This window comes from Corvus hawaiiensis, chromosome 26 (genome assembly GCF_020740725.1).
Source record: "Corvus hawaiiensis isolate bCorHaw1 chromosome 26, bCorHaw1.pri.cur, whole genome shotgun sequence".
Taxonomy (NCBI): Eukaryota; Metazoa; Chordata; class Aves; order Passeriformes; family Corvidae; genus Corvus; species Corvus hawaiiensis.
This window is the reverse complement of record NC_063238.1, coordinates 7,286,198-7,298,325: the sequence shown is the minus strand read 5'-3', so window position 1 is coordinate 7,298,325 and position 12,128 is coordinate 7,286,198. Positions and strand designations below refer to the sequence as shown.

The 12,128-nt window shown below is 44.5% G+C and overlaps 1 protein-coding gene across 1 annotated transcript in view; it reads right to left on the bottom strand.

Moving 5' to 3' along the window:
• The window catches only part of RAB2A (RAB2A, member RAS oncogene family), a 43,085-nt gene extending 31,672 nt beyond the window's left edge, over positions 1 to 11,413 (bottom strand). The window contains exons 1-2 of the mRNA XM_048286424.1: positions 11,395 to 11,413; positions 11,064 to 11,188 (exon numbers count right to left, since the gene is read on the bottom strand). Coding sequence (XP_048142381.1) covers positions 11,064 to 11,109 — 46 coding nt within the window. The 5' untranslated portion in view covers positions 11,110 to 11,188; positions 11,395 to 11,413. The remainder of the gene's footprint in view (positions 1 to 11,063; positions 11,189 to 11,394) is intronic.
• Positions 11,414 to 12,128: the final 715 nt, after the last annotated feature.

Here is a 12,128-nt window from a genome sequence, read left to right as displayed (position 1 = left end):
TAGTGACACTGGTCTTCTAGTACTAAATTCAGCAAAGTTTTTTAGTATGGTAAAGTAATGAGGAAACAAAGCCTACAGAAAGATAATCACCACCCATCTTATTTTGGACTTAAAATTCTAAGACCAGTAGCCAGTTTCAACCAAATCTAACAGAAATAGGAAACCTGCATTTAGCTTTGCCACAAAATGAGTTGTGGCCAACTGATGACAAGCAGATTAATATCCCAAACAATGCAGCAATTCCAACAGCCTAAGCCAGTTGCTAGTGCTGCTGGTCTCTACTCTCTTCCCTACAGTATGCTCCTGTCCATTTTTCCACACAGCTCAGATGAGTTCTGAAGCAATTTCAGTTGTCCACTGGGTTAGCACACTAATCTGACAAGAAGAGTGACAAAGCAAACAGAAATGGCTTCATGCAGGGTCAGACATGCATAAGAGCTAGTTCAAATAAGGGAAAAGAAATGCAGCAGCCAGCAGATCAATAATGTAGAGTGGTGTGGAACTGTAGTCCAAGGCAAAATTTGCAGCACCTGCCTTACTACATGTTTTTTTCTTCAGCTTTCTGGTTTATAACAGCAAGCTGTCAGCACACAAGCAGCTTTGAAGCAGATATAGATTCTGTCCCTAAAAAATTATTTAACATAAAAGAAGTGGAAGAGGAGTGTGGGAAAGCACTGCAGGTAAGAAAGAAACAGAGAAAAACAGAGTATGGGAGCTGTAGGGACAGAACACAAAACTGTATGGAATTTGAAAACATTAACAATTCTACTCAGAGAACAGCTCTTGTCACAGCTGGTGAGCAAGCCTTCCAGGGGAGGGACTATGCTCAACCTGCTGTGTGCAAACAGAGATGGGCTGGTGGGAGATGTGGTGGTTGGAGGCCGTCTGGGGCACAGCGATCATGAAATTATAGAATTTTCAATATTTGGTGAAACAAGGAGGGGCATCAGTAAAACTTCCACACTGGACTTCCAGGGGGCAGACTTGGGCTTATTCAAGAGACTTATTCGGAAAAGTGGGACGCAGCCCTTAAAAACAAAGGAGTCCAGGAAGGATGGGCATGCTCCAAAACAGAAATCTTGAAGGCAGAGGAACAGATTGCCCCTATGTGCCAAAATATGAGCTGATGAGGAAAATGACCAGCCTGGATGGGCAAGGAGCTTTTGAAGGAACCAAGGAAAAAAAAAAGAGGTTGTATCACCTTTGGAAGGAGGGTCAGATATCTCAGGAAATGCTTATGGGAATTGCTAGGTCACACAGGAAAAAAATTAGAAAGGCAAAAGCCCAGATAGAACTCAATCTGGCCACTTCTGTAAATGAAGAAAAAAAATTATAAATACATTAATGGCAAAAAGGAAGGGCAAGGACAACCTCCATTCTCTATTGGATGTGGGAGGGAATTTAGTAAGTAAAGATGAGGAAAAGGCAGAGGTACTTAACACCTTCTTTGCCTCAGTTTTCAACATAAATACAGGTTGTCCTCAGGACAACTGACCTCCTGGGCTGGTAGATGCTGTCAGGGAGCAGCATAATCCCCTGCTATCTGGGGGGAAGCAGTCAGAGACCTGCTGAGCCACTTAGATGCTCACAAATCTATGGAACCAGATGGGATTCATCCTAGGGTGATGAAGAAGCTGGCAGATGAGCTTGCAAAGCCACTCCATCATTTACTGTCAGTCCTGGCTCACAAGGAAGGTCCCAGATGACTGGAAGCTGGCCAATGTGACACCCATCTACAAGAAGGGCTGGAAGGAAGATCCCGGCACCTACAGGCCTGTCAGCCTGAGCTCAGCGCCCAGCAAGATTACAGGACAGATCATCCTGAGTATCATCACACAGCACCCACAGGACAACCAGGGGATCAGACCCAGCCACCATGGGGTTTAGGAGGGGCAGGTCATGCTTGACCAACCTGATCTCCTTTTATGATGAGGTGACCTGCCTGGTGGATGCAGGGAAGGCTGTGGATGTTGCCTACCCGGACTTCAGCAAGGCCTTTGACACTGTCTCCTACAGCATACTCCTGGAAAAGCTGGCAGCCCACATCTTGGACATGTGCACCCTTTGCTGGGTTAAGAACTGGCTGGATGGCCAGGCCCAGAGAGTGGTGGTGAGCAGTGCTGCATCCAGTTGGCAGCCAGTCACTAGTGGTGTCCCCCAGGGATCAGTGCTGGGGCCAGTCCTGTTTAGTATCTTCACTGATGAGCTGGATGAGGGGATTGAGTCCACCATCAGTAAATCTGTACATGACACCAAGCTGGGAGCATGTGTCAACCTGCTGGAGAGTAGGAGGGCTCTGCAAAGGGACCTGGACAGGCTCGATAGATGGGCCGAGTCCAACAACATGAAGTTAACAAGTCCAAGTACCAAGTCCTGCCCTTTGGCTACAACACCCTGCAGCGCTACAGGCTAGGGACAGAGTGGCTGGACAGTGGCCAGGCAGAAAGGGACCTGGGGGTTCTGGTCAACAGCCGACTGAACATGAGCCAGCAGTGTGCCCATGTGGCCAATGGCATCCTGGCCTGTATCAGGAATTGTGTGGCCAGCAGGACCAGGGAAGTCATTCTTCCCCTGTACTTGGCACTGGTAAGGCCACACCTTGAGTACTGTGTCCAGTTCTGGGCCCCTCAATTTAGGAAGGACACTGAGATGCTCCAATGTGTGCAGAGGAGACTGGTGAAGGGCTTGGAACACAAGCCCTGTAGAGAATGGCTGAGGGAGCTGGGGTTGTTTAGCCTGGAAAAAAGGAGACTCAGGGGTGACCTTATCACTCTCTACAACTACCTGAAAGGTGGTTGTAGTCAGGTGGTGGTCAGTCTCTTCTCCCAGGCAACCACTGACAGAACAAAAGGACGTAGTCATACACTGCACCAGGGGAAGTTGAGACTACATGTCTGAAAAATATTCTTCACTGAAAGAGTGATTGGGCATTGGAATCGTCTGCCAAGGGAGGTGGCGGAGTCACCATCCCTGGACATGTTTAAAAGAAGACTGGATGTGGCACTTAGTGCCATGGTTTAGTTGATGAGGAGGTGTTAGGTTAGGTCATAGGTTGGACTCGATGATCTCAAAGATCTTTTCCAACCTAGTTCATTCTGTGAACAGTGTTTATATACAGATAACTTTTATATCACCAGTGAAATAAAACTGCCCCATCAGAGATCATCACCACCTCACTTACAAAAAACCTTTAAGTCACACCAGAAATAGTTTTTGCCATTAACCTTGCAAAGTGATTTCAGTATCAATGGATAAACCAAAACCTTAAACCAACCCAATATTCCTGCACATATCTTACAAATCTTGTAACAGTATTTAAAAATCTAATCAACAAAGTGACATTTTATTAGGTATTGCAGCACTAGTTTCTCAAGTGGCAATCTGATATTTCTTCTTCTTGTAAGGTTGGTGACCAAGTTGGTTGAAATAAGCATACAAACACCACCATCAGCAGAGCAAAGATGACAGACAAGCACAACCCCTTTGATGCAAGCCCCGTCTCAGACTGGCACAAGATGACAGCACCTCTAGTTACTCCCCCATAGCAGGCCTTTTAGGAGCAGACTGATGGGTTCACACAGAGAAACAGAAGAAATAACTAGTTTCTCTTTAATCCCATTCGTGCTATTTCAGAACCTCCCAACAAAAAAAACCCATCTGAAAGTTGCTAAATTTTGTACTGCTGTTGACTGAAAGAGGTTTCATTTTAATTTTATGGTTTTAAGATATTGCACGTTTGTATTGCAAAAGTTCTTACGAAAATAGTTTGTAGCCCAACTCACTTACAGAGCTTGAGCAAACTCCCCCATCATAGACAGGAACATGTATCAGAAACAGGAGCTGTATATGAACGTCTGAGTAGTTTACTACCTTGTGACATAAACAGATGCTGCAAAGATCAGTTAACAGTTGCAGGCAGCTAATTCTAGGGCATGCAGGTGGTTTAAAGTAACTACACTGGTTAACTCTAAGAACAGAGTAGTTGCTTACCAGGTATCTCGTTCACTTAACACTGTAAATCTTACACCTGAAATGAGGCAGACACACCAAAAAGTAGCTGAGCATGTCTTGATAGTCAGTTGCAGAATGCAAAAGGGATAGATTCAGTTATTTATTAACTCACTCTTCATTTTACTGCCACAATTATTTTAATATAGCTCAGATAAACCACCCCAGAGGAAAAAAAAATCTAGTATTTTAATATGAGAGAGCTTGGATACACTTCAACAACCACAGTAAACAAAAGCTCTTGCTTAGGAACAAATGAAAACAATGGATTATGTGCTCAGAGGGAAGGCAGCTTGCTTCCTTGCAAATGCCTGTTTTAGAATACCTTCATCACTTCTTAGTACTCAAACCATGATGGGAAGTAGAACTTGTGCTACAGTAATTTTACTCTCCAGCTCTAAATTCCAAACCAGCAGACTGAGCTGATTTTCCAAATTCCTCTGCCTCCCTTAACAACTTCCTCTGTATCTGGGTGTAACTCTGCAGTTTCCTTAGACAAGGTATTGCCATACCTTTGCTACTGTTCACTTTAGCGAAGCTTCAACACTGCCCTTCCTTGTATACTTGTGTTCATTTCAGGATTCAGCAGTAAAGCTACCATCTCCCTTCTCATATGCAATGAGCTACACCAAAAAATGGATCTAGCACAGTACTACACTCATCCAAACACCAGTACATGCATGAGACTAGGGCTACAAAAGATGAAGGAAAGGGAAGGGTTATTCTTTTCAGTAACAGCCTGCACTTGTGGCACTTAAAGAAAAAGCAGCTCTGGAATCAGCTGGTGATGATACAGCTGAGCCAGTCTTTGGCTAAGAGAACTGACTTGCTTCCTTCTCCTCGTCCTGACTCCCTGTGAATAGGGCAAGAAACGTTCAGTTACTGGCTGCAAAGTCAGGTGCGCACCACTGAACATGAGGAAAACTTCCAGGCTTTTCTTACCTCTAGACAGAACTCATCAGTGTTTCTTCCACTGATGTTTTCTTTGAAAAGCTTATCTGGTTCAAAACTAGAAACGGGTCTAAAAAGAGGGTAGAGGAAGGTTAAGAATTTCCTTACTTGCTCACCTAAGCACCACCCAAGAAAGGTGACAGAGGAAAAGAACTGCAGTAGTAGTCCTCCCAACTGTGGTATGAAAACTCAATGCAAAAGAAAAACCTCTTACGTTAATCTGCCTGCTATCTCTGACAAGTAGATTCACTCCATCCCACACAGTTCCACCTCCTTACCCAAAAGGGCTCTTGCACTCTTTTGAGCATACCTACTATTTGTTTAGTTCTGTTTTTCAAATCATCTTTGTGAGCTGAGCTGGCTCTCTGAAGGATCACACAAGCAGTGGTGCTGAGAGCTAAGAAGCAGCAGATATCATAGTTGAGACAAGAAGTGGTAACCAGGTCTACTCATTTTGGCAGCAGATAAACCCTGGATTAGTTCAACAGCCTCACAGAACTTTTTTTCTTGTTGCTGGTGATCAATCAGTCCACCACACAGAGACGAAGACCTATTTCCCTTTGATGTCCTTCTCTCATTAATCTTCCTAGATCCAGTTTCCTTCCTCGCAAGTAATCCAGACTGCAGAAAGCACAGCCAGAAGGCCAAATCACCTGATTCAGCCACTAAGTAAAAAGTTAACCTAAAAAGAAGGTATTTTTCTACTGCATTAGTGGGTGGATTCAGATCATGGCAAACTATCAAAGTCACCACAAAGTAAGGGGAGCAAGAACTCCTCCTTTCACATGTAACCAACTATGTCAGCTTGGATGCCCATGAAACCAGTGCCACCATACCAACTGAGCTGAAACAAGCTCCTTGCTTTCTTACCTTCCTTTAGAAAAACAAACAAAAATAAATCTTAAAGATAGCGTAACACAGTTTCAAATAGTGGGCAAGTCTCAGTAATACAGATGGTATATATGATTGTTATATCTATGCATAATACATACAAAAATAGATTATTATCTAGATGATACATATAAGAACACAGATTTTAAAACTAACTTTGATTTAAACCAGGAAATTACACATTACAAATGTCACAAGATGTATACCCCTAACCTGGTTTATGAGGTACTTTCAGTTCTTTCCAGTAGTCTGCAGAGCTTCTAGATGTTTCATAAGCCCTTTTCTTATCACAGGCTGCAGTTCATTCCTTCTCTTCTCCCTTTCTAACCACAGCAGCTTTATGCAACTCTGGAAAGTCCAGTATTACCTTCCACAGGCCTAGGCATAACAAGACATTAACCTAAAGCAAAGCTTTTTCTTAACCTCTTCTCAGCCAGTTACATCTCAGTCAAATCTCTACCATCAAATGGGAAAGCTTTATTTAAATTTATAGGAAGGACAAACTAAAAAATTCCAAACATCACATACAGAGCAAAGGGCATTCACATACATATGTAAGCATGGACAAGAACAGAAGAAAAACAACCTCCAAAATCCTTTATGATGCCTACGTAATTTTGGGAAAAATAATAAAAATGGCTCTTTTAAAGCTGATTCAGCTTCAACACAAACATTTTCAACAGTATATTTGAATCCAATGATGTAAATTTTTCCTTTCTACATAACAGCACAGGCCTACAAAGTTAAAGGAGCTGTTCAGCTTTACCTTATTTCAGTTTGTAGGGTACTACTCATTGCTAACAGCAGGTTTAAAAAATAAGTAAAAATTATTTCCAAATAAAATTAAGCTACATTTAAGTCTATACAAGAACTTCTTCATGTTCTGCATGGTCACAAACAACTTAGAAACTACCAGACATTCATAATAACATGATTTTAGATGAAATTGGGGGTAGGGTTGGGTTAGATTTTTTTTGAGTGGCAAGGTGTTTGGGGTTTCTTTTAAACAAACTGTTAGTACAAGTGTGCACACTAGCAGTCTCATGAAACCACTTGTATGGACATATACTTACAGTTTGCTAATTCTAGTTAACAAGTTCTAAGATGCTAAGAGGATGTTCTTATACAACACCTAGTATCTGCTCTTTTGGGATTAAACCATCATTGAAAGGGTCTCAAAGCAAGATATATGTAGTACAGACCAGTAATCTGGTTTTCAGCACAAACAAGTTCTCAAGCTATCACAGGGTATTAACACCAGCTCTGGAAGGATGACAACCAGTTTAGCCAAGAAGTACTATTACATACTTAGAGAAAATAAGGCAAAAGGCTCTGGCCATACACATTACTAGCTAATAACAGCCTTTGTTCCAGAGCAAAGTGCAAAGACACTAGAAATATTTCACAAAGAGGACTGAAAAATAAATTCAATTGCTTAATTTCAACATTTGAGAGTCTCTTAGACAAGTGAAATGGTTGACTAGACACCTTACTTTACTCTAGAGACTGGAGGAGAATTAGATCACCAAGCAATTATATTTTCTTTCATCATCACCTCCTAATAAGAATAACTTTGAGATACTCTTGGTCTAGGAGCAGCAACTATCTGCTGAAATTGAAAGGCAAGTGAAAGTCCATTATGCAAAAAGCTCAGAGGGTCGCTGAAGTAACACATTAAAGAAAAGCAGGTGGACCTGCTCATGGAAAATGCAGGAACACCTATTCTAAAAAGACATTTAGATAGGCTACAACTGACAAGTTATGTTGGTGGCAAGAAATCTGACCATTGCAAAACTGTCACTTGAGGTATCCTTAAGTTCAGGAGCATTCTCTGGTGGATTCCAGCAAACATACTCTAATATAAAAAAATTCTGGTTAACGCATATAATTCTGAAAAAAAATTCCAGCTCTCATCTTCACAGAACTCTTGTATCACTCCCAGTTTATTCCCACATGGTACATTGCTGATAAACATTTAAGTAAAGATTTTACCATCATACAGAAAAAGAGCTAAAGGGAAAAAATGACAGACTTTCAGTCACCAACTACAGAAACAGACAATTCTCATACATCAAGAGTATTCATCCTAGCTCAGACCAAAGTCCATCTCAACTTCAACTGGTGGCCAAAGGCAGAGGTATAGGGAAGAGTGGATGAGATGGATACATCAACTCCTACTGGCAACCAAAATTAAAGACACCATCAACCATAAAGGTAAAGATCTCAGAGGTATAGCCCTAGGCAGCATGCACCACACATACTTCTAAATGCATTTGCAAACTCCTATAATGCTTTGGAAATATCCAGATCGAAGGATGTTTCCTGGTAAACTCTCACAGTAATCACTATTCCATAATAATTGTATTTTTCTCTTAAATTCCACAGCTACTGTCCCACTGCTACAATGTAAAAACCACACAGATTTATGGCAATGTTGTTTGAGTACGTGAAATACTGCCATGCCATTTCAGGTCTCTCCCATAACAGAAAACTAACTAGATCCTAAACCAGTTCCAATTACACAGAAAGCCATTTTTATATATTTAAAAATACAGTTAACAACCAGATTAGAAGCAATTCCATGTTCATAAAGCTACCATGCCTGAAGTACCAGAAAGAGAAAAAAGTCAGTGAATGCCAATGACCAACAAAACAGGGAATGAAAAGGGACAACAACTGTTGAGCACAAGGCCATCTTGCACAGTCAGTTTCTGTGGCTGTCATTTTAAGAGACTGAGATAATCCTGAATTCCTATGTTTAAGCAGATGAAAGCATGTGGAATCAGAATTCGGAGAAGACACATGCAGGTGTCTTGTATAATTGCAGGGGGTTTTCGTTGGTTTGCTTACGCATCACACAACCTGTTTTGTTTTTTAGTGCTGAAAGAGGAGCTAAATGTTAACATCTGTCCTCAGCTGAGTCTCTTACTTTTCTCCTACAGCTTGTTTACAACTAATTGCTGAGTCACCAGGCAGCTGAGCCATTTCCAAAGACTCTAAATCAAATACCAGAAACAAATTTCTTGATCGCTATGAAATCTACATGGTCTGTGAGGCCAATGGCATATCTTCACTGGCTGGAATGCTGTGCAAAACCACTACAGGAGCTGAAGAGGACAGCCACCATCCACTCTTAATTTCATCAGAACTTTGAGTCCAGTTGCCTACACCTGAGGAAGAGCAGTAATACCTAGACTACCACCATCATTTTGGCAACAACTGTGCACAACATAAATTGGCTCTTCAGTACTAGCTCTAGTAGAATACTTAAAAGGCTCACAGGAGAGCTAAATAAAAGCAAAACCAACTTACCACTATTGACATATTCAATTCACTTCAAGAATGATCATTGCAGTAGTTTCAACTAGCTTCCTGTAGCAACTCAAGAATACAAGCCAAAGGAATTAAAAAAAAAAAACCTAACCAAATAACCAACAGCAAATTTGTGAGCTGTTTTCCTGTCTGTGTTTCCTTTCTCTTACTCTTCCAATACTTGGCTCTTAAGCAGCTGCGACAACTTCAGAAGTGACACACATCCTTTCTGTATTCCACATTTCAAGCAACTCAAATGCAAGAGTGCAGCACAGACCATTACACTGAGGATATTTCTTTGTAAAAATTTAATCAGCATACAATCAATGTACAAAAGCAACAGTAAGCTGCTGTCTCTACCACTTTAATGACTACAGTTTTTAGAGACGCACCAGAATTAGCCACCTGTTCTGACGCACTGTCATTCTGAACTGTGCACTACCATTTTGCATCACCCTGGGCTGAGAAACCTCTTCTTACTCCTCCTGATTTTGCACAAGTAATCTCCCGTCCTCTGGCTCAATGACCTGTCACTCAAGTAAATACTCAACAAAAATCAGAATTTTCAGTTATCCTCTACAGCCTAATGCTTCCAACATGGTGATAGCTGTGATCTATTTCTAAAGATTCACTGGTACTACAGCTGCTACTGCAGTAGCCTAAAAAAGCTTTCAGAGTTTAAATGTATGCTTAAAAAGCAGATAAAAGTCACATAGTAGTTTCATCCAGTGCATTTAATAATCTTATGTGTAATGCAACTCTAATGTATAATTATACTCCACCAACAGATAATTTGGCTCATAGGTATGAAGTACTATTACAAAGGTACCCTCAGAATAGCATAGAAAATGACAGGTGTGTCATCAAACTTATTAAAGAAGGCATTTAGACAGATATGAGGAAAACAACAAGGAAAATGCACAATACACAGGTACAATAGTCACTTAAGTTAGCTACCTTGTCCTGACAACAGTTTGATCAAAGTATACTACTCCCATCCACACTAGACCGAGGAAGCACAAACTATATTGGCAAAGGGGCTTCAAGCAGCAATTCCTGTCAACATATGGCTATAACAGCAGCATGTGTAAGCATTATTATTTGTCACACAGCAGCCAGTTACAAACAGAATGGAGCAAATTTTTAATAAATGTTCAAGGCTAGGTTGGATGGGGCCTTGAGCAATGTGGTCTAGTGGGAGATGTCTCTGCTCATAGCAGGCAGCATTGTCACCAAATCTTCTTTAAGACCCAGTCCAGCCCCTTGACATTCTATGATTCAATATGTTTTTAAAAATTGACAAGAAACATCTGGAAAAGCAGTGGGGTGCGTGTATATACACGCATAAAAAAAGAGGTCCCTTTAAATTAGACTGGAAGAGCCAGGGCTTTTAATTTTCCTTTTACAGCATGTCTTCACACAGTTTGCTACAGCAGCTCCAGCTAAGGCTGGAAGAGCATCCTTGCAGTCTGAGCTGAAGGTAGCTCACAGCAGTGAGGCAGAAACTCATCACAAAACTGCGAGGTGGAGTGTGGCCTCGCTGCCGGGGGGCTACAAACCACGGGCACTATACACAGATGTAAGTTTCGCTGTGACAGCGCCTTCTCCCTCCCCGCTGCCCCGCTCGGCCGCCGCAGCCAGGGCCGTGACACAGCCCGAGCTGCCCCGCGACCCGTCAGCCAGGCCCGGAGGCGGCTGCCAGGGGCCCAAGGCCGCCGGGAGACAAGGCCGAGGCCGCGGGCGGGGCCCGGCGCAGAGGCGGGGGGGAGACACCGCCTCTTCCTCGCGCGGAGCCACCACGTCGGCGGCACTGCCAACACTGCGGAAATGGGCGCGGGGAGCCGGACCTTCCTCTCCGCTCCCCGCCCCGCTCCGGCCCAGGCCGGGCCGGGCTCACCCACCTGTGTCTCCGATGATGATGTACTTGAAGAGGTACGCGTAGGCCATGGCCGCTCCCGGGCTGCCGCTCCCGGGCTGCCCCGCTTTCGCTCCGGCGTGACGCGCGCGCTCGCCGCCCGGGCTCGCGCTGCGGAGAGGCGGAAACGGATTAACGGCCCCCGGGCGGCGCCTCCGCCCGCTCGCTCCCTCCTACCTCCGCCCCCGCTGGCGGAGGGGCTCTGCTCGCTCGGTCCTGCTGCCCGCCCGCCCTCGCTCGCTCCCTCCCGCCACGGCCCCGCAGGCGCCGAGAAAGGCCGAATGCGGCGGCGGCGAGAACAATAAATAGGCGCCGACCTGCCCCCGGACCCTCCGGCGACGTCAGCGCCCGCCCCCTCACGCCGCCCCGCCTCCGACCCGGAAATGCTGAGGCGCGAGGCCGCCTCCCGCCGCGCGCGGGGCGGAGCCTCGCCCCCGCCCCGCCCTGCCCCGGCCTGGCCCGGCCCGGCCCGGCCCGGCCCGGCCCGCGGGACTGAGGAAGGCGGTGGCTGCGCGGGGGCTTCGGGAACTGCGGTCCCTGAATTTGGAATTCATTAGATTGGGAAAGATCTCTGGAGTCATCGAGTCCCACATATGACCAAACACCACCATGTCAACCAGACCAGGGCACCGAGTGCCACGTCCAGTCTTTCGTTACCAGGACAGTGACTAGCACCTCCCTGGGTAGTCCATCCCAATGTCTAAGCACCCTTTCCGTGAAAAAGTTCTTCCTAATCGCCAACCTAAATCTCCCCTGGCACAGCTTGAGACTACGTCCTGTCACACCGTCGCTGGTTGCCTCGGAGAAGCAGCCGACACTCACCTAGTTACAGCCTCCTTTCAGGGAGTTTTAGAGGGTGATAAGGTCATTCCTGAGCCTCCTTTTGTCCAGGCTAAACTCCAGTTCCCTCAGCCACTCCTCACGGGGTTTGTACTCCAGACTCGTTACCCTTCCTTGGATGAGCTCCAGCACCTCGGTGTCCTTCCTAAACTGAGGGGCCCAAAGCATAAGCCGCCCTCTAAGAATAGCCAGCAATGAGCTGTTTGGTACA